We start from the raw sequence: 22,147 nt of genomic DNA on the forward strand, positions 1-22,147 counted from the left end.
TTCTCCGGATCATAAATGAAAAGCACAGCCGAGTGGCCTTGAAGGCACCGCCGGGTGATTTTCAGCGGAGATCTTTGAACCTCTGCCGGCGGAGGGGGCGGGAGGTGTCCCGATCCGTGGCCGATCAGCTAGTAAAGTGGGACCCAACAGCCTCCTCACCCCCAGCAAAGACTCGCAAATATTAGGGGGCCCCTTGCAAGACAGAAGGAAGCATAAGAATTCAGTGTTGGCCACAGGCTGCAGACTTCGTGTGGTTCCAGCCCTGGGTCTCAGCCCCGAGAGGACGTAGGGGGATGTGGACAGGGTCAGCCTTCCGCTTGTACCATGGAAATAATAAAGGTCTAGAGGAGGGTCCTCAAACTCAGTTGCCCACAGCGTTCAACTGGATACAAATGTTTGAGTCCAGCTAGAAGAGGGAGAGACGGAGAAGCTGCTCTGCACCCAGAGGCCTTCATGTGAAAGATGTTGGCAGATGCCTGCTGGCCAAGGTCAAGGTGGCAGCCGGCTGGACTGGCCAGGGGCCACCAGTTTGCAGCCCCAGGTCGGAGGGCTGATAGATCTATGTGGTTCTCCTTTGCAGTGTGGGGCTGAGGGGTTTGGCCTCTTCTCAAGGGAAGCTGATGGACCATTGAAGGGGTGCTGCCCCTTCCTGTGAGGGTTTTGAGAGGAAAATGTACCCCTTATCTTCCCACCCAGTGGTCACAGGGGTAGATGCCCAGCCCCTGCTGCACATCTATACAGGCATCTGGCCCCGTGACTGAGAGGCTAGGGAGTGCTACCCAACCCCTCCCATCTCCTGGTCTCTCACCTCCCTCTCTACCACTATCGACCAGGCCCAGGTGGGCAAAGGCCTACCCCGAGGTTCGCCATCAGGCCTTGGAGCAAAGAGATAGGCAGGACCAACTGCAGAGTCTGAGATCTGGGAGACTGAGTCAGTTGGTTGGAAGAGCTTACCAGGCAGGTCTGAGGCCAGAGAGAGGGCAAGATTGGGGTCAAGTGCCCAGCGGCATAAAAAGGGAGCAGAAACAGTGAATGTGGAGAGGCTGGGGCTGGGAAAAAGAGGACAGAGTGGACTCTGCAGAGAGAGACAGGGGCAGAAAAGAGAACCAGAGAGGGATGTCTTGCAGGGATCGACAGATGCCCAAGCCCCCAGGACTGCTGCACTGGGCTCCTGGCCTCAGAGTCCAATGTAGCCCTTCATCTCCCTGGTGTCCCCTTATAATATGCACCCTCAGAGCAAAGGGAAAGAACTCTGGCCAGGAAGAGCCAACCTGTCAGATGTGTTAGCAAAGACCCGAGGCTTCCTGGCGGCCCCTGGGCACTTTGACTTGTTCGAGGTTAACCTGGCCTGGAAGAAAGATGTGTCACTGAGACCAGGGACAGAAAGCGCCCCCAGCATCCACCCCAGGGCTGAGAGCCTCCGGAACCCACCAGGCCGGGCAGGATGGGAGCCAGCCACATGTGTCTGCCGTCACTGGTGTCGTTCACTTGGTCGATGAGCTTGTCGGGGGTCCGGACGTCCCCGCATACGCCCTCCAGAGAGTTGACGCTGTCGGGGAAGGCGGCGATATCTGTAGACGCCTCTAAGCTCTCATAACCCAAAGTGGAGTGCTCACCACCGTGCACCTCTTGCGGCCTCCAGCCTCCATCACGCTGACGGCACGGCTCAGGGGACGCCAGGGCGGGCGCGCCTGGCGGGCAGAGCCGCCATCTGCTGCTCTGGGCAGCCAGAGGAGTGACAGCCACATTAGACATGTTCTGGGGAAAATGAAAGCAAGGAGGCTGACGGGAGTCGGGGTGAGAGTGGAGGCGTGGCCAGTATCAAGGAAAGGGGAGGAAAGCGGGCAGAGAGCAGGCTGAAAAAGACGGGTTTCATGGAAGGGCTGGAGGCGGGAATAAAAACTGTTGCTGTCTCTTTGGAGAGTGGAGGGCAGACTCTGAGGTCTTCCTTTGAGAGGGGATGGACGGGGTCATGGCTGGATTCTGCCTTGGCATGTGACCACCCTACCGAGACTGGAAGGATGTGGGGGGCGGAGCCTGACTCAGCTATTGCTACTCAACGAATGGGCATTAATGTGGACGGAGAGGACATGGTCCCAGCTCTGACTCTGCCATCCTGGCCTGTGAGATCTTGGGCAAGTCATGGGCTATCTCTGGGCTTGTTTCCTCATCTGTAAAATGGGAATAAACATCTCTCTGTCCCAGAATTGATGAAGACTTATACATCTAAGGAATCACTAATAACGATCAAAACCACCAAGAATCACTTATCCCAGGTGAGGAGCATGGTGCCACCAGGACAAAGCGGAAAAGGATCCAATCAGAACCCAGGGACCCCAGAGAGATGCAAGGGAGGCTTTTGGGTTTGACCTGCTCTGGTAGTTCCCTAACTGGTGCGTCAGGGATCACAGATCAAGAGCCCAGAGGGGTCAGGCAGGTTGTATCAAAGGGAAGCAGGACAGCTCAGTGGTCAAGAGCATGGTCTTTGGAGCCAGACTCCCAGCTCACTGGCTGTGTGACCTTGGGTAAGTTACTCAACCTCTCTGTGCCTCACTTCACAAGATTGTTGTGAGGGCAAATGAGGTACATGGGACAAGCCCTGGCACCGAGTGAGCCCTTGGTGAATATTAACACTATGTTTCTGGGGCCTGGGAGGTAACTGGAGGTAGAGGACTGGGATCAACTAGGTGGATGCGCTTGGGGAGAAAGGGCAGCAGACACTCAGGTCCAGCCATCGTCACTATGCAGGACTGTGGCCTCGCACTGCCAACTTCTCAAGAGAAGCTGAAGATTGGGTTGTCATCTGAAACCTCCTGATTTTTAAAAAATATTAGCGACTAACTCAAAACATTTAAAAACTCACTGGGCTAACAGTTTGCTAATTCTGGTGTCGGTATTCTGTGAGCAAAGGGCTCCACGGTCAATAAATTCAGGACACACTGGGTTGAACACAATAGAACAGGTTTCTCCCTACAGGTCCTGTCAGAGCCTTTACAACTCCAAAGTGTCTGTGGTTCTCCAAGAGGGGGCTGCAGGTGGTAGCCTCTCTCAAATCCCTGAACCACAGGACTCTTTGTCTTATAGATGTCGTGGCAGGTGTGCCTGGGAGCTTCTCTCTGCTTTGCAAGGGTCACATCTGACTGTAAGTAGAGCCCAGTGGCATTTTTAATTTCCAGGTCTGGTTCCTACAGGGACATTTCTCTCTACATTCGAGGATTCTGCTTCTTCCCCTGACCCTCCCATGCTCCCTGCAGTCTGGGTGGAGCCCCCCTTCTGCCTAGAAAGGATACTGTTTTCCGACAGAGGGATTTTCTCTCCCTGTTCGTCATACAGCTCCAGGCCGGTAAGACCGATGTAATAGGGGTCACCCCAGCTGGTCAGGAGCTGAAACTGGAAAATGACTGCAACATGTTATTAAGGAAAAACAGGCTTAATTTTCTGGAGAACAGAGGAAAACAATTACAAAGATAAAAGGGATATGTATATATATATATATATGTATGTGTGTGTGTATATATATATATATATACATGTTTATAGAGATGAACGAGAGAAAAAAATGATTTCTTTTTCCTTTGAGACTGAAGTCAATCACAATGTATGTGGCATGAAATTTTCTTTAATTTAAACTGCATATGAATGTGTGTATGTGTGTTTTAAGAATTCAAAAGCTTTCTCCAGGCCCCAGGAGGTAGGAGGACAGGCAGGGAGGGTGTGCTCCAGGGAGCTGGCAGGGGGGACGTATCTGTCACAAACTCAGTATTTAGAGCTGAACAGTGACCAGGCCTCAAACTACCTCCTGCCTCAGTTTCCCTGGTTGTAAAATGACACGAACAGAGTGCCTGTTCCCTGCTCCACCCGTTTCAAGTGTGCAGGGTGTGAACAGGGAGGGGGGGATGCGGGAGCATCACAGTATTGGGGGGATGGGCCCTGGCAGGGTGACCACCCCCCCACTCCCGCATTGCTGACTGCACCTCACACAGACAACCAGGCATCCAGCCCTTCCTCAGCTCTGTCCCCCACTGGCTTCCAGAATCCCCAGGAGCAGGCAGGCCGGGAAGCCTGAGAAGTGGTAGGGTGGTCCCCAGGCGATAAAGCCGGAGGGAGAACAGGCTAGTGAGAGAGCCAGGCTGTCTGTGTCCACTAACCCGGTCCTACCCCTTCCCGGCTAGGTGGCCTGGCAAGTTAGTTAACCTCCCTGCGCCTCAGTTTTCTCAGCTGTGAAATGGGGCTGCAGTACCCACCTCATGGGGCTAACACATGAGGTTCATACAGGCGATCTACTGCGAACAGCGCCGGGCGGCAGAAAGGGTCCAGCACATTTGAGCTATGATTCCTTCTCTCTTCACCTCCTCCCTGCCTGGTTCCGAGGAGAGACCCCAGCCCAGTCCCCGGGTCGGTTCCAGCTTCTCTGGCCCCTCCCAGCTACAGTCCTTGGTGCTGCCTCCTGAACCTCAGCCCACCAGGGGGGCGGGGCCTGGAACTCCTCGGTCCCAGCAGCACCCAGTGTCCCCAGGGACCCGGGAGCTCTCCCAACCTCCCCTTAGTTTCGCTGCATGGGCTCCAGCTGCCTTGGCTGTGGCCTGGCTGAAACCCAGGGCAGCAGCTGAGGCCCAGACCCCAAGTCAGGGCCCGCGAGGAGGCCACAAGGGCCTCGCCCTCTCCCTGGGTTCTGGGCATAGACCCAGTGCCCGGGATGTGAGGCCGGTGGAGGAGGATACAGCCACAGGGCATCAGGGGCGCCTCATAGTCCATGCTCGCCCGCTCCAGGCTCTTTGTGTCCAGTCTGAAAAAAACACAAAACAGCACCAGGAAGCAGAGGATTGCAGTGGCCCGAGTCGCTGGTCAGTTATCCCCCGGGGAGGCAGTGGGGGAAGGACACACAAGCTTCTGGAATTCCCATCTACTGGGGGAGGCTCGTCACCTTGGGTTTGACTTGCATTCCTCAAAACAACCCTGGGGGGTGGGTACTCTCACATCCCTGTTGTGGGTGAGGAAACTGGAGCACAGGGAAGTGAAGTCACTTGCTCAAGGTCACACAGCTGGGAGGTGGCAGAAGTGGGATGTGACCTGAGGTTGTCTGGTTCCAGGGTCCACACTCTTAATCACCCCACCCAACTTTAGCCCCTTCATGAACAAGGTAAGTCCACACTGTTCTGAGAGCTGAGTGAGACTCATGATGGGCCAATGGGGTAGAGTGCTGGGAGGGGGCAGGCTACCCCAGGCAGTAATCAGGGAAGTGATGTCTGAGCTAAGGAGGAGGCAGCCATGGGAAGAGTCAGAGCCGAGCCTTCCAAGCGGAAGAGCACCCAGAACAAAGGCTCTGAGGTGGGACGGGGCTGGACAGTTGATGTTTGTCCCAGAAAGCAGCCAGATGGGCTGAAGTGTGGGGTGGGATGGGAGGCGGGCAGGGAGAGGAGGCAGAGAGGTGGGGAGAGCCCTGAAGTCTTTGCTTCATGATCTTGAGCAAGAGGCTTCATTCGCCTGGGCCTCAGTTCCCACATCTGTGAAATGGGCCTAACAATCCCTGCTTCAGAGGGTGGTTGGAAGGATTCCCCGAAGGATGACCACAAAGCATCTGGCTCACAGCAGGCACACGGGAGGGAGCCTCTCTCCTCCTCCAGACTCCTCCCCGCGGGGCTTCTCTCCCTGGTCCATGGCCAGTGCCCTCCGGCCCTGGCCTGGTTTTCTTCAGTTTCAAGGGCAGTGTTATAATTAAGTGACTATCCCCAGTATCTGGCCCAGGGAGTGATCCCAGCTACAGTGGAGGGAAACTCATTTTGTTTTGAGAGCTTGGCCTCTGGTACTTGGACATCACGGGGTTTAAATGAATAAACTTAACGTGGCATTTACAGATTGTTATGAACTTAACGCAGCTGAGACGGGCCAAGCAATCCCTGGGAATCCATGAAATGTTAGGCTCTATTTTTCTCTTTGAATCTTTCTAAATCAGGAATACAGAAACAAGAGGAGGAAGGCCCTTCCCCAAATTGGCCAGCAGGCAGTTCTGGAATCTAGGCAGGCCTGAGCCTCTCTTCCCAGCAGGAAGCACAACGAAGCATTTAAAATCTCAAGCACTCCAGACCATGAGAAAGCCCAACACCCCCAGACAAGGCGGGCACATCCCCCAGGCTTCCGGAGAGGCTTGGCTAAGCTTTACAAAACAGCCGAGTTGAAAAGCAACGTGTTTGATCATCATTTCAAAACCCTTTAGGTACACATTTCAGAGCACGATGCAAAGCCAGTGCCCTTGGACCGGGAGGGACCATTCATGGAGCCGCTCCCCTCACCTCTGGGCTGGTGGGGGCAGCGGGCAGCGCTGCAGGTAGTCCACAAAGAGGATTTCTTGAGCAAAATCGAAGTGGCAGTTGCCCGGCCCCTTCCGGATGAGGAAGCCCTCAGGAGGGGAGACGCACAGGCCATCCAGGGAGACGTGGACGATTTTAGCCTGGCAAACAACAGAAATAACGAGTCTGAAGAACAGGAGCCAGTGTGAGGAGGGTGGTGAGCGCTGACGTGGCTGGCGCTGCTGGCAGCTGGCATGTATGACTGGGGGCCTTCACAGAGCCCCCAGGCCCTTCTCCCAGGCCAGAGCCACTTGGCCGGGGTCCCCTTTCCGGTGCCATCCCTACTCTGTGCTGGGCACTGGACGTAGAGCAGGGGAGCAGGAAGGTGAGGCTCCAGTCACGGTGGACACGTACAGACCTTCCCCGGTCTACTCAGCTGCAGTGGCCTGAGGAGGTATGACATGGTGGTCAAGGGCGTGGACTCAGCTGCTCTGAGATCCACCATGAGTAGTTGTGCAAGTTACTTAACCTCCCTGCCTCAACTTCCTCATCTGTTAGATGGGCTCAACGAGGAGCTGACTTATATAAAGTCTCTAGAACAGAATAGTGCCTTGCACAAATACACCCTGCACCAGTGTTAGCCTGGACTGATCCTTCTCCAAACCCTGGCTCACACCTCATCTCCTCTCCTAGCACCTGCCCCTGCGACAGAAATGGGCCCCTTCCTGATATTCCTTCTCACAGCCCTTGGCTTGTCCTTTGAAGGGCATGTATTCCCTAGCTGTGTCCTCCATGGTTGCGGGGTCTCCCCTGATGGCAGAGACCCCAGCTGGATTATCTCTACATCCGCCTCTGGGCACGGCACACAGTAGGAGCTTGCTGAATTGATTGGATCTGCGCCACCATGGCCCCCTGTTATAGGCAGAGCTTGCCAGCCGGATGGCCAGGATCTGCCAGTAAATGTCAAAGCCTAATGGCAGGATCTGAGGTGGCTCAGCTCCGTTCCCCTGGGGAAGGGCGGTCGGTGGTAGGGGAGCAGAGAGGGCGCTAAGCCAGTACCCTCTCTGACTCCACATTTTGGAATCAGGGCTTCTTGGCACCTCACTCCACCTTCATGGTTAGCAGCCCAGCCAGCTGCTGACCAAACTGGTGGTGCTTCACCCTGGAAGACACAGAGGGCTTCTCCGTGAGGAAAGGAAGGGGCCCTGTCCTGGGTCTCGTGGATAACAATGTACCCTGGGGCTCTTCACCCCGCCGTAACTCAGTCAGTCGGTCACAGGGTGCCTAAACCTAAAAGGTGTACAGGGGCTGGAAACGGCGACCCCAAAGCTGTCACTACACCTCCACGCTGCTTTCCTCAAGCCTAATTCCTGCCTGGGCCCCAGGGCTGGACCTGTGACTCAGGCCTGGCCAAACAGAGAACTGTCACCCACGGGCCATGTGGATGCAAGAGCAACGTGGCTCCTGGGGTTTTGCTGGCTTGGAGCATGCAGGATGCAAGCCCAGAGCTGCCAGGGTTGGCCTGGAGGAGAAAGCCACCTGAAGTGAAGCTGGCAACAGAGCAGAGCAGAGGTCCAGGAAGTCCCTGTCCCTCTTCTAGGGCCACCACCACCTCCTGGGAGCATCTCTGACTTCCCCAGACCCCGGTTCATTGCCTCAGAAGGGGCTTTTATCATCACCTCCATCTTATAGCTAAGGAAGCTAGAGCTCCGAGAGGCTAAGCAATTTGCCCAAGGACACACTGGAGGGGTGTGAAGCCCACCTCTTGGAGTGCCAGGCCTGGCTCTAACCTCATGCCAGGGGCTCAGAGCCAGGGTGCCCAGTGGTGCCTTGTGGGGTAGGCATCTGATGCACTTCCCTGGGGAGGGCGGGACCAGAGTTCCATTACTCTGCGCCCTGGGATCGCCCTCTCAGATGGCGCTCATTCCCGCTCCCATGGTGGCCATTCATCACTGGCACCAAGGCTGGTGGGGGCCAGACCTGGGAAGCAGGGCCTCTGGGCCCAACGTTTCCAGGCGGTAAATCCAGGTCGTGGAAGCTCAACTGGAAAGAGGGATTCACTCAAGGGAAGGGAAAGGCCCAGAGGCATGAGTTGAGGCAAAAGAATGTTTCTTTAACGCCAATATAGCTGACATTTTATTCGCGCTCGACCCAAGAGCACGCTTACAAAGACACCAGGGCGGCCTGGGCGGGGTTTGTAAACTGCACACTCAGGGGAGCCAATGCTCCTGAAGACAAGCGCCGGGGGCTGGGGGCTGCTCACGCCACTGTGATAAACCCCCACAGTCTTAAGTCCCTGGACGTACTGAGGACCCAGGCCTGGGCTCACGGCATCCTCACAGGCCAGGTCCTGGCTCTGTCAACTTCTGAGGGCCAGAGGCAGGTATCCTCCTCCCCCTTTTACAGATGAGGAAACTGAGGTCCAGGGAAGGCGGGCCACTTGCGAAAGGTCACACAGGTGGTAAGGGTCAGAGGGGGGGATTCAGACGCAGAGCTGTGCATTGAGGGCCCTAACTGCATTGCTATATTTCAGGTGACCTTGTCATCATCACTTCCATGTAGTGGGAGGGGACAAATGTCTCATGGTTCATGGTCACACAGGTCAGAAAAGCCCATGAAAAGGGGCACTTCTTCTCTTTTTTTTTTGCGGTACGTGGGCCTCTCACTGCTGTGGCCTCTCCCGTTGCGGAGCACAGGCTCCGGACGCGCAGGCTCAGCGGCCATGGCTCACGGGCCCAGCCGCTCCGCGGCATGTGGGATCCTACCGGACCGGGGCATGAACCCGTGTCCCCTGCATCGCAGGCGGACTCTCAACCACTGCGCCACCAGGGAAGCCCCAAGGGGGCACTTCTGATGCTCTTTTCCACATGCCAACAGAGGCCCCTGCTTTTTCACACCCAGAAGGAGAAGAACATAGTGTAGAAATTAAGAGTGTAGGCTCCAAGCTCAGCAGACATGGACTGGGCCTCTAGCTGTGTGACCTGAGACGAGTGACTGGACCTCTCTGAACCTCAGTTTTCAATACCCTGAAAGATGGGGGTAATAACACCTGCCTCCCAGAGGCTGGAATGCAGGTCCAATGAAACGACAAAGGCATGAGCAGCCCTCAGCCCGGGCCTGGCCGCCAAAGCACTCAGTGAACAGCAGGGCTGCCACCGACCCCTGTGAGTGGGGGCTGGGCCTGCTGAGGACCCCTGAGCCCCCAGAAGAGACAAGGCGCTGCAGTTCTCCGAGTCAGCCCCGGGCTCTGTAGCTTGCATTTGCTGTTGGCAGAAGGGAACAGCGGCAGCTCTCTCTCCCTGGCTGTAACCTCCCCCAGCTTCATTTGGAAAGTTCTGGAGGATTTATGCTCCTCTCTGGCAGCCACGCCAGCCATTCATCACGGTGCTGTTTCCCTGACAGTGGACTGAGCGCGGCTGCCGTTGCCCGGCTTACCCCTCGATAGGTGTCCTCGGGAGATTTATTGTAGTTCCAGAAGCGCAGGCCTGCGATGCTTTCGGCTCTGTCGAAGTGGATCGTGACCATGTGGTCCAGCCCCGGCAAGAAGGGGATCAGCCACATATGCTCATCCTCCATCGTGATGTTGGCTCCATCGATTAACCTGCACTCAGCGGGGAAGGAGCGGAGAGATGGGGGCAGCCCGGTCTGCCGGGAGAACTCACAGTGTGGGGTCTACACCCACTCCTGTCCCCACGGCAGCCCCTGCCTGGCACGAGCCTGGCTGGATCCGGCTCATTACGGGGAGGTGAGACTAATTAAAGCAGCAGTGAGGAGCCACCTCTCATGTGTGAAGTGAGACAGAATAGGAAAACAAGGGGAAAAATAACAGTCTGTGCGGTTAAAGGTACAGTGAAGCAATCATGAAGGGTTTTAAAGCGGGGATGCGGGTGTGTGCTAGTTTTTAGGACTCTTTAACCCAGCGATCCCATTTCTAGAATTTATTCCCCCTAAGAAAAATTTATTCAACATGTCAAAAAGCTATCTGCACCAAGATACTACTTACATTAGCAACAAACAAGCAAACCCTGAAAGCTCTCAAAATAGGGAAAAGTTCAGTAAATCTGTACGGTAGTTAAAATGATAATCACAAGGATGATGCAGTAATGGGGAAAGGCGGGGGCGCTGATTTTCATGCTGTAAAACGAGGACAAGGACCAGGAGAGATTACGCGAAAGTGAAAGATCTATTTCTGTCAGGGGGTGGGGGGTGACTACTTGTATTTTCCCAAATTTCTATAAAGTGATGTATTGACACCATGGTACATTTTGAAAGAATTCTATTCCTTCTTTCTTTCTTTCTTTTTTTCTTTTTTTTTTTTTTTTGGTACGCGGGCCTCTCGCTGCTGCGGCCTCTCCCGTTGAAGGAGCACAGGCTCCGGACGCGCAGGCTCAGCGGGCGTGGCTCACGGGCCCAGCCGCTCCGCGGCATGTGGGATCTTCCCGGACCGGGGCACGAACCCGTGTCCCCTGCATCGGCAGGCGGACTCTCAACCACTGCGCCACCAGGGAAGCCCTATTCCTTCTTTCTTGTGCTGGGGGAGAATGATACTAAAGCACCAGGGGAAACTTGGCAGCTCCTGGCGTGGGACAAGTACAAGAAGGGGCAGGTGCCTCTGGGGAGGAGATGGTCTGGCCTGTAGTCACCCAGCCTGCATATCCCAGGGCAGCCCGCCACCGCTGGGAGGGAGCCCCCAGCACCCTCATGTTCTAAAAGAGCTTGTCACCACACTGCAGTCCCATCCTGGCCAGTCTCTGGTTCTCCTGCTTGGGACATCCTGTCTCATCCTTCCCAACTCTGCCCAGCACACCCTAGCCCAGACCCCAGCCCTGAGCTCACTACCGCTGAGAGACCTGGCCCTGGAGATAGGGGCCCAACTCTCAGCCTCTTGGGCGACCTCCTCCCCTCACCCTCCCATTTTCCTGGTGACCTTGAAGCTGCTGCCCTGGGAGGGATACAGGCTGCTGCCACATTTCCTGGATTTTTAATTTTTTTTTAAACATTCTATTTATTTATTTTGGTGGTGCAGCATGTGGGATCTTAGTTTCCAGACCAGGGATAGGATCCATGCCCCCTGCATTGGGAGCATGGATTCTTAACCACTGGACTGCCAGGGAAGGCCCCACGTTTCCTAGATTTTAAAATAAACTTTATGTTTTTCCTCTTACGTTTTGAAGTTCTGGACTTGGAAGAAATCTTACAATCGAGGTGTTCATCCAAGGAGGTAATGTTTCTTTTTTTCTCTAAAAGGCTGTTATTAAATTGATGGGTGGTGTGTCTTACAATTGCTGGCATCTTAAAACTGAGGAGATCCAGCAATTTAACCCTGGGGTGTTTGTGGAATTAAGCTGACTGAGGTCTAAAGCTAGAGAACCTTCTATTTCCTTCCAAAAGCAATTACCTCTCTGTCCTAGATATGGTGCCACCTCTAAAGCAAAACTACTGCCCAATTCTGAGAGTGGAGAGAACCGATGACGCGTTCACAACTGACAGCGAAGGGAGGTCCCCATAGACACCCTCAAGGATATCTAAATGATACTTCCTAGCTCTGTCCACAAACAAAGCCTCGAAACAAGGATTGACCCAGTAGCAATGAGCATCCCTAGTGGCTAGATTATGGTCTCTAAATACCATTTCCCACTAGAAGGAACCTGGGCTTCTTGGAGAAATAGCTGATTCCATGCCTGGGACAATACACATAAAAGAGGAACCTGGACTACCTTGTGACATCAGAAAGCAAGGCAGCTATCAGAGACTGCTACTTTACAAAAGGATTTGGGAGGTCCCAATGTCCAAAGAGGGATCAATTTGAGCATCGATAGGATAAAAACCGTAATAGATTGAAACCCTTCAAACGTAGTAGGTTTAAATCCATGAGTTTATGGTAGTCAAAAGCAAACAAATGTTTTAAAGGATGCTAGAGAAACAATTTGCTCTTTTGAAAACTGAAAAATAAAGGGAAAGAATCAAACGTTTAGGTTGTCTTTCCTGTTTGAATTGTACCTCAAAGTAACCAAATAATTGAGGGAAATTTTCCCTTTATCGACGAAAAAAGAGTGATAGGATCAGTGTATCACTGTTTCACAACCCCCAATAGAGTAACAGATCTAACCACTAAGTATTGGCTGCCAACATCACAGAAAGCCTGACAACCAGATATTCCATGAGTCCTGAAGGGAATACACAGTGACATCCACGCCCTGATGGTTATGTCTTGCCCTAATGGTCAAACCTCAATCTGATCAGGCCTCTAGATCTGGTGAACAATTTACAAGAAATACAGGGGCCTGAAGAACAGGCTAAACGATACCATAGCGATGCAGCCAGTAAAATCCAGACTCAACAGGGCAAAAACCCTGGTTTCTTCAACAGATAATTTATAAGGAAAAAAAGAAGAACGATGGAAGGGAACCTAGAGATTATGAGAGGCTTAACAGACATATCAACCTACAAAGGAACTTACTTACAAAACAGAAATAGACTCACAGTCATAGAAAACAAATATAGAAAACAAACTTATGGTTACCAAAGTGGAAAGAGGCGGGGTAGGGATAAATTAGGAGTTTGGGATTAAAATATACACACTACTATATATAAGATAGACAACCAACAAGGACCCACTGTGTAGCACAGGGGACTCTACCCAATATTTTGTAATAACTTGTAATGGAAAAGAATCTAAAAAAGGAATATGAATATATAGATATATATATCTGAATCACTTTGCTGCTTACCCTAAACTAAAACAACATTGTAAATCAACTATATGTCAATAAAAAAATTTTTTTAATAAATAAATAAAATTTTAAAAATTAAAAAAAAATTATTTTTTGGCCGCACCACTCGGTTTGTGGGATCCCAGTTCCCCGACCAGTTATCAAACCCGGGCCCTCTGCAGTGGAATTGTGGAGTCCTAACCACTGGACTGCCAGGGAATTCCCAAAAATTTTTTTTAAAACGAGGCATAACAACCAATCACAATGTATGGACCTTACCTGGATGTCAATTCAAGGAACAAACTGTTATAAAAGGGGGAAAAAGATGGTCAGGGAAATAGAAACATGCTGGATAGCTAGTAATTTAAGAAATGACTGTTAATTATTTAGCTGGAATAATGGTACTCGGATTATGTTTAAGTCCTTATTGTTTAGAGCTACATACTGAAATATGTAGAGATGAAATACTATCAGACCTGGGATTTGCTGCAACACAATCTGCGTGGAGGGTGGGTGTGGATATGCACAAGCAGGGCCAGCCATGAGCTGATCACCTTTACAATCGGCAGCGGGGACCACAGTGTGCAGGGGTGTGACTCGCCAAGATGGCCCGTGAGCAGGTAATGACAGCAGGCTGTGAGGGCTGCGGCTAAGGGGCACCTTAGAGGAAAGCAGGTAGGAGTCCGCTGTGGACCCCACACACGCTCTGGGCCAGGGACAGGGCTCAGCTGTGATGTGGCAATCCCCCTCCCGCCCTCCAGCCATGGGAATTATTGTCTCCATTCTACTGGTAAGGAAACTGAGGCATAACTTAGTGGTCAAATGTATGGGTGTTGGTCTCCCATGGACCCGTGTTCAAATCATGACTCTGCCACTCAACTAGTGTGGGTGACAATTTTAACCTCTCTGTACCTCAGTTTCTTCATCTGTAGAGTGGGGGCCTCTTTGGGCTGTTTGAGGTTTAAATGAATGAACATCTGCAAACTGCAACCTGCTTAGCATGGTCCAGTGTCTAGCATTTAATAAATGCTCAAAAAATGGCAGTTATAATTTCCGTTATTATTATTATTATCATGACTATTATTATTGGAGAGGTTAAGCAACTAGCTGGTAAGGGGCAGAGACAGGATTTGAACTCTCATCCCTCTGGCTCCCCTAGACTCTTCTTGTTTGCACCTCCAGGCAGGGCCTAAGACTGACAGCTGTGCTGACTCAGGGGGGCCGAGTGCCAGACTGCAGGTTCTGGGGCCCCGTGGGTCAGGGCTATATGCAGGCTTGTGTTCTCTTACTGACTTGACCCAACCTGGGCTTATGAATCGGACAAATGCAGAGGAAAGTGCAGCTGTAGCCACCTGTGGAGACTCCTCAGCCATCACCTCTGACCTCAGGGAGGGGAAAGCTTTCAGCCCCCGAGAGGTGGGGTCCCTCATGCCTAAACACCGAGCTAAAGGCTTACCAAGCAGCCACCATGTGTGAGGCCCACGCTGAGCACCGTGAAGAAAACACAAAGCACACCTGGGTCTGGAAGCAGGAGAGCCTGGCTTCCAATCCTGCCTACCTCTTCCAGGTGTGTGGCCCTTTCCTGGGCCTCAGTTTCCCTTGAGTACAAAATGGGCAGACCCCAGACCTCACGGGGTGGCTGGGAGAAGGTGGAATAGGAGATGCCGCTTGATGGTTGCATCTGAAACCTACGATACAGATCAGGTCCCCGAACCCCTGCTGTCATGAGCCTTGCTTGTGCTTCTTACAGACACTCACTTGTCCAGGGTCCGGGAGTCGTTGGTGCACTCAGGGAGGTCTTTTAAGTCTCTGGGGGAGGCAGAGATCTGGTGCAGGTTGATGGGCAGTGCCTGGCCGTCCTTGCCCACCACTTCCAGGCCTGTGAGCCCCAGGTAATGCAGGTCTCCCCAGGAGGCAGTGAAATTCAGCTGGAGGCCTGCAGCAGGAAGAAAAGTGTCCCGTGAACATCACAGGTTCCAGAGGAGGTACCCAAGATGGAGAGAGGAAGAGGAGTGATCTTCAGCCTCTGCATTCTACCAACCGGAAAGCCCAAACTTCAATGAAAGGGCCTTCAGAGCGGGCTCTGCACCTTGCCTCTCGGTGGCCCTCGGACCTGGGTCACTGTTGACGCTTAGGAAATGTCTGCAGGATGAGTGCGCCGGTGTGGTTTAAACTTGCACACAGCCCTGGGTCTTTTCTCCACTTATCAATCACGCTGCCCACCCCATGCTTAACACCTTAGCGTGGCTTCCCATGCTGCTTGGCCAGCAGGCTTCGTCATCTGGCTTCTGCCTACTTCTCTAACCTCACCTTGCACCCAAAATCCCTTGCTCCACTCAGACTGTCTTTCAGTCCCGCATATTCACATTCCCCTCTCCCACCACAGGGCCTTTGCACATGCTGTTCTCTCCCTCCTGAACTCACATGGCCTAAACTAACTTGTGCTCATTCTTCAGATCCCAGCTACTTCCTCAGGGAAGCCCTCCCAACTTCTTTGACCACACCAAGCCTCCACTCACAGCCTGCCATGTCACTCTGAACTTCCCCTTACATGCTCTGGTCACCAGTGTGATCTTGTGATCGTTTGGTAAATACCCATCTGCCCTGAGGGCGGAAATCCCATCTGTTTTGCTAGCTCATTGTGCCCCCAGAGCTTGGCAAAGTACCTGCCCCACAGTAGGAGCTCAGTACAGATGGAATGATTCAACAAGTAACTAAATAGAGGAGGCTGCAGCAGTGAGCCTCAGCGTCAGAAATGGACATTTTATGCAAATTGGCCACTATCATGAGGAGTCAAGGTAAAGGAAGTGACCCATGTGACACTCCCATGCTTTTGCCCTTGTTCCGCCCCTTCTCCATCAGGGAGCATTTAGGAGTGAACTTCTGGGCAAAACTGCCCAGGTGAGTCACTCATTTGCCCAGAAAGTGCAAAGCCGATGACTCTCTATCCAATATCCGGCTGGAGTTCCTCCTTCCTGAATGGTCCCCTGTTACAGCAGGACCGGGACCAAGCCCCGTGAACTCTTCTACCCTTGGAGAACAGGGGGCCTACTCTAGCACTCTTTTGGGTGGCTGTGTTCCAAAGGGCCACACTTGTTGCAACTGTCACAGAATGCCAGCACTGTAGCACTGGAAGGAGGAAGCCCGGATTCACGTAGCTCCACCCATTTCAGCTCAGGCAGGTTGCAGACGCCCTTGTGGCTGGAAGGGAGGCCAAGCCACGTGACCTCCCTGGAGCGTGGCTTCCTCTCCTACGCCCCTGTCGTTTCCATCATACATTTTGTAACTTGGTCTCAGATCCCTCTGCCCTCCGTGGTGCCAAGGTAACTCTGAGCATCTTGGGGGCACATGAAACAGATGTGTGACCAGCGTGGTCCTGGGCACATCATAGCTTCTCACAGCACCAGAAGCCTGCAAGATGGCCACAAATTCCTCCCACCGAGTCCTTGCCTCTTTGCAATGTGATTTCGCCGCTTCTCCCATCCAGAAGTGGAGTCTATCTCTTCACTTCCTGAATCTGGGCCATGTGATTTCCTTTGGCCAATGGGACGGAAGCAAAAGCGAAGCTTGCAGAGGCTGTAAAGCACATGTATACAGGGGTCTGGCCTCTCTTTCCACACCTGGAGTCTTGCCATGTGAAGGAGCCAGGCTAGCCTCCCAATTGCAGGCCATGTGGGTGAAGACATCTTAGGTCATTCAGCTGCCAGCCCATCTGCCAGCTGACTAGACACGTGAGCAGGGCCAGCAGAGGCCAGCCTGGCTCAGAGGCAAAGGAGTGCCCAGCCAAGCCACTGAATTACGATAAATCACAGTTAATGGTGGTTATATTAAGCTGCTAAATTGGGGGTTGGTTTGTTTCACAGCAGAAGCTAACTGATGCATTCCTTCTCACGATGAGTCTATGTTTAATTGTCATCTCCTCAGAGAGGCCCTGCCAGCCACCTGAACTCAAATAGCACCCTCTCCCATCACTCTCAAAACCCTTCCTCTGCTTTATTTTTTATCACCTGACAAGATGTTCTACATTGATTTGCTTATTTGTTTTCATCAGTCTTTCCCACTAAGATGGAAGCTCCCTGAGGGCAGGGGCTCTGTTAGCTGTGTTCACTGTTGTTATCTCCAGAGCCTAGAATAGTGCCTGAAAACAGATGGTCAATTAAGGCTTTTTTTAAAAAAATAAATGATTGATTGAAGAGTATGTGTTTAGTAGATACGTGTAGGTAAATGAATCAAAATACAATCATTTGAGTTTCACCAAAATCACAGTCAATGGTAAACATGTTGCTACTATGGTACCAAGCCCTGTTCTTGGCCCTGGAGATTCACAGGGCCAAATTCACAGCAAAATCTCTCTAGGAGCTTCCACTGCAGTGAAGACAGACAATGAACACACATCAAAAAGATAATCTGATAGTTCCACAGAGTGATGAATACCATGAAAAAAATGAAAGAGAGAAGACAGGGACTAACTTAGCAGGAATAGGGACGGTCACGGAGGGCCTTTCTGAGGAGGTGATGTTTGAGCTGAGACCTGGGTGATAAGAAGGAGGCCGCCATTCTCTAGCATTTCTGGAAGAACATTCTAGGCTGAGAGGGCAGGAAGGGCAAAGGCCCTGGGATGGGAACATATTTGATCTGTGGTTGGAACCAAGTGACTGAGGTAGAAGATGGAGGAAAATGAGATCAGAAGGTTAGGTGGAGGCTAGATCACGTCATGAAGTCTGGATTTTCTTCTCTGCAGTGGGCAGCTAGGGAGGCTTAGATGTGGAAGCCGAGAAGTGACAAGATCGGACCCGTGTCTTGGAAAGCGCACCGGGGTTGGACTCCATGGGGAGGCCAGGGAGGAGGCTGTTGTGACACCTGTGGCCGGGACGAAGGCGGTAGTGGTGAAAACGGGGGCCAAGTGGACAGATTCGGGATCTGTTTTGGAGACAGCGTTGACAGGGCTCTCAATGGCCTGTATGGAGTTAACGAACAGAGAAAGTGTTTCGACCCAAGAGACAGAGTAGCTGTGGGTACCATTCCTGAGATGGAGAAGGCCGGGAGGTGAAGGAGGGAGTGGATTTAGATCAGGGGGATCCCGGTGAGGGAGAAATGCCACCCCCCCTCGAAACAAGAGGCAGCACCCCAGACTCTCCCAAGCCTGCCACCCCTTTGTTTGCCTGGCGAGATGCACTGGGACGCCGTCTAATCTAGGGCTGCTCTCAAAGTGACTGCTCTCCTTTTTGAGCTAATATCTGTGTTCCATATTCATTTTCCTCTGGTGTATCAATTAGTATTTATATAAATGGAAGTTAATTTTGTTATTTCTCTCCCATATTTCAACTCTCTCAGCTCCTTTCCTATTCATCACCACTGATATTTGCAAAACTTCCAAAATTAGTGTCATCTGCAAATTAGCAAGTCATATATCCCCGTTCAAAACATTGATAGGATTGGCCGTATTTACCAACCCCAACGCATCCCCCCTGGGTCACTTTATCAAAGCTCTCTTCATTTGCACAGGCTGGGAAAGTACGGTTAGGATTTGGGATACAATGAGGAAAAAGCCAAAGGTTCAGAGAAGAGAGATTCGGAAATCACAGGCCACAAGACGGGCAGAAGGTCCTTGATCAGGAGGTTCTTCTGCCTTCCTGCTGAGTAGAGATGCAGAGAAATTACACTTTCCTTGCAGCAAAAAGGTCTGGGAGCGCTATTCCAGGGCAAAACTCCCAAAGGCACTGAAATAACATTTCCAAGAAAGGTCAGAAGCCGGTTCAGTGGGACAGACATTTACATACAGCATCTTTGGGGAAATCATCAGATGAAGAGGACAGTGGCTCCTCCCTTCCTTCCTTCCTTCCTTCCCTCCCTCCGTCCTTCCTTCCTTCCTTCCTTCCTTCCCTCCCTCCCTCCCTCCCTCCCTCCTTCCTTCCTTCCTTCCTTCCTTCCCTCCCTCCCTCCCTCCGTCCTTCCTTCCTTCCTTCCTTCCTTCCCTCCTTCCTTCCTTCCTTCCCTCCCTCCCTCCCTCCCTCCGTCCTTCCTTCCTTCCTTCCTCCGTCCCTCCCTCCCTCCTTCCTCCCTCCCTCCTTCCTTCCTTCCCTCCTTCCTTCCTTCCTTCCCTCCCTCCCTCCCTCCCTCCGTCCTTCCTTCCTTCCTCCCTCCCTCCCTCCTTCCTTCCTTCCCTCCCTCCCTCCGTCCTTCCTTCCTTCCTTCCTCCCTCCCTCCCTCCCTCCTTCCTTCCTTCCCTCCCTCCATCCTTCCTTCCTCCCTCCCTCCCTCCCTCCTTCCTTCCTTCCCTCCTTCCTTCCTCCCTCCCTCCCTCCCTCCCTCCCTCCCTCCCTCCTTCCTCCCTCCCTCCTTCCTTCCTTCCCTCCTTCCTTCCTTCCTTCCTTCCTTCCCTCCCTCCCTCCCTCCGTCCTTCCTTCCTTCCTTCCTTCCCTCCTTCCTTCCTTCCTTCCCTCCCTCCCTCCCTCCCTCCGTCCTTCCTTCCTTCCTCCGTCCCTCCCTCCGTCCTTCCTTCCTTCCTCCCTCCCTCCCTCCTTCCTTCCTTCCCTCCCTCCCTCCGTCCTTCCTTCCTTCCTTCCTCCCTCCCTCCCTCCTTCCTTCCTTCCCTCCTTCCTTCCTCCCTCCCTCCCTCCCTCCTTCCTCCCTCCCTCCCTCCCTCCCTCCCTCCTTCCCTCCTTCCTCCCTCCCTCCTTCCTTCCTTCCCTCCTTCCTTCCTCCCTCCCTCCCTCCCTCCCTCCCTCCTTCCCTCCTTCCTCCCTCCCTCCTCCCTCCCTCCCTCCTTCCTCCCTCCCTCCCTCCCTCCTTCCTCCCTCCCTCCTCCCTCCCTCCTTCCTCCCTCCCTCCTTCCTCCCTCCTTCCTTCCTCCCTCCCTCCCTCCTCCCTCCCTCCCTCCCTCCTCCCTCCCTCCTTCCTCCCTCCCTCCTTCCTTCCTTCCCTCCTTCCTTCCTCCCTCCCTCCCTCCTTCCTCCCTCCCTCCCTCCCTCCTTCCTCCCTCCCTCCTTCCTCCCTCCCTCCCTCCTCCCTCCCTCCCTCCTCCCTCCCTCCCTCCTTCCTCCCTCCCTCCTTCCTCCCTCCCTCCTTCCTTCCTTCCCTCCTTCCTTCCTTCCCTCCTTCCTCCCTTCCTCTGGTTATGGCACTCTAACCTCCTCTGAAGCACTGTATGGGAAGCTGACTCCTCACCCTTGGCTCCAAAGATGGGCTTCTGACCCAGGCCGGGCCAATCCGTGTTTTCCATCACACCCTGCTCCCTGCCAAGGTGAGCCACGGTGATTATTAGTTAAGGATGGGCACGTGACCCAAGCCAGGTGAGGAGACAATTCTGGGACAACTGTTGGACTTAATTGGGAAGCAGAAGTTCTTTTACCTGGGATTACCGGGTACAGCTTCTAGGGGCTCCCATGTGGACAGAGTCTGAATGGGAGACGGACAAGAGAGTGAGAAATAGGGCAGAGAGATGCAGGGAGATGCCAAGGCCTGATGACGTCATTTGCACACCTGGATCCGGCAGTACGGGGAAACTAGCAACGCCTGATCTTTTTAGTTGCATAAGCTAAGAAATGCTCTTTTTTGCGTAACTCAATTGGAATTCAAGTTCCATTGTTCCCCCCGGACCCCGCCGCTCAGGATCCTGACCAACCTAGGGGAGTCCAGACTAAACAAGAAATGACTGCTGTCTTCCAGGACCTTACAGCTCTGTGGGGATGCTGACTCTTCCCAAAGACCTCTGAGGTGGGGCAGCCTCTCAGGGAGTGTGTTGACTGGTGAGGACCTGGGCTTTGAATTCAGATATGCTTGGTCCCGTTCTCGGCCTTGCACTAGCTGTGTGACTTTGGGTGGCTTTCTCAATTTCTCAGAGCCTCAGTTTCCTAATCTAATCTGAAAAATGGGGAGAATAAGAGCTGTGAGTGAGATAAGGGAGGGAAAGCCCCAGCACAGTGCCTGAATGGGATACACAACCAAGCCTCAAACCAGGCTCTTGACTACATTAGGTTGGCTTTTAAATTACTCAGTTGTCCCAAAGTCCCAAAGTAATTGAGAGAGAGTTCTGGAAAGTAAGGGGCTGTGAGGATTCAAAGGAAGACTTCGTCTTTTCTAAGAGGTAATTTATCCTTCTGGAGTGAGGGAGGGAGAACTGAATTCTCAGTGGGCACCGTGGGGAAGGCTTCTGGGGATGGGGAGGGATTACAGCAAGGCCTTAGGAAGGCGGAGTGGAGGACAGTGTGGGGCACCACCCAGATCCCACCTCCCATCCCCAGGGCTGAAGGGCTCATCCCTCCAGTGGCTGGGAGTGCTGACAGCTGACAGCCCACAGCTGAGTCCCCCCACTTGTGACTAACTCTGGCTTTGCCCCTTGCCAGCCCATATCCAGTGGCATGCTAACACAGGTGTGTAAAGGCCCAGCCCCCTTACTCAACTCAGGGGCAACTTCCAGGGGACTCTGCAGCTCCCTGTGGAGCTGCCAGAGGCCTTGCTGCGACTGCCCCGCGGCCCAGTTCTCCCTCTGCCCAGCCCTGCTTCCTGCCCTCCCCCAAAAGCATGCCCCAGTAACTCCATCTCAGAGGCTGCTTCTTGGGAACCCAATCGAGAGTCACATCCTTTCAATGGGCAGGGATGGAGAGCAGGGAACAGAAGGCTGCAGGGGGAGGTGGGGCGGGGAGGAGGCTAAACTCTGACACATTCCGGCTTCAGCTTCATTCTGGAGACAACGGTGGGGAGGTGGGGAGGGGGCGTGACAATGGCACGTCTCTTCTTTTCAGAAGATAACTGGAGGCAGATGACAGGCACGAGGGGGCAAGAAAGAGCAGGAGGGGGACTTCCCTGGTGGCGCAGTGGTTAAGAATCCGCCTGCCAATGCAGGGGACATGGGTTCACGCCCTGGTCTGGGAAAACCCCACATGCTGCGGAGCAGCTAAGCCTGTCATGCGCCGTAACTACTGAGCCTGCGCTCTAGAGCCCCCGAGCCACAACTACTGAGCCCGTGCACCACAACTACTGAGCCTGTGCTCTAGAGCCTGCGAGCCACAACTACTGAGCCTGCGTGCCACAACTACTGAGCCCGCGTGCCTAGAGCCCGTGCTCCGCAACAAGAGAAGCCACCGCAGTGAGAAGCCCGCGCACGGCAACGAAGAGTAGCTCCTGCTCGTCACAACTAGAGGAAAG

At 53.2% G+C, this 22,147-nt stretch overlaps 1 protein-coding gene across 1 annotated transcript in view; it reads right to left on the bottom strand.

Moving 5' to 3' along the window:
• The window catches only part of KATNIP (katanin interacting protein), a 201,408-nt gene that overhangs the window by 3,936 nt on the left and 175,325 nt on the right, over positions 1-22,147 (bottom strand). The window contains exons 19-24 of the mRNA XM_033841133.2: positions 14,759-14,936; positions 9,723-9,888; positions 6,291-6,448; positions 4,722-4,786; positions 3,291-3,401; positions 1,432-1,571 (exon numbers count right to left, since the gene is read on the bottom strand). Coding sequence (XP_033697024.1) covers positions 1,432-1,571; positions 3,291-3,401; positions 4,722-4,786; positions 6,291-6,448; positions 9,723-9,888; positions 14,759-14,936 — 818 coding nt within the window. The remainder of the gene's footprint in view (positions 1-1,431; positions 1,572-3,290; positions 3,402-4,721; positions 4,787-6,290; positions 6,449-9,722; positions 9,889-14,758; positions 14,937-22,147) is intronic.

This window comes from Tursiops truncatus, chromosome 15 (assembly GCF_011762595.2).
Source record: "Tursiops truncatus isolate mTurTru1 chromosome 15, mTurTru1.mat.Y, whole genome shotgun sequence".
NCBI classification, from domain to species: Eukaryota; Metazoa; Chordata; class Mammalia; order Artiodactyla; family Delphinidae; genus Tursiops; species Tursiops truncatus.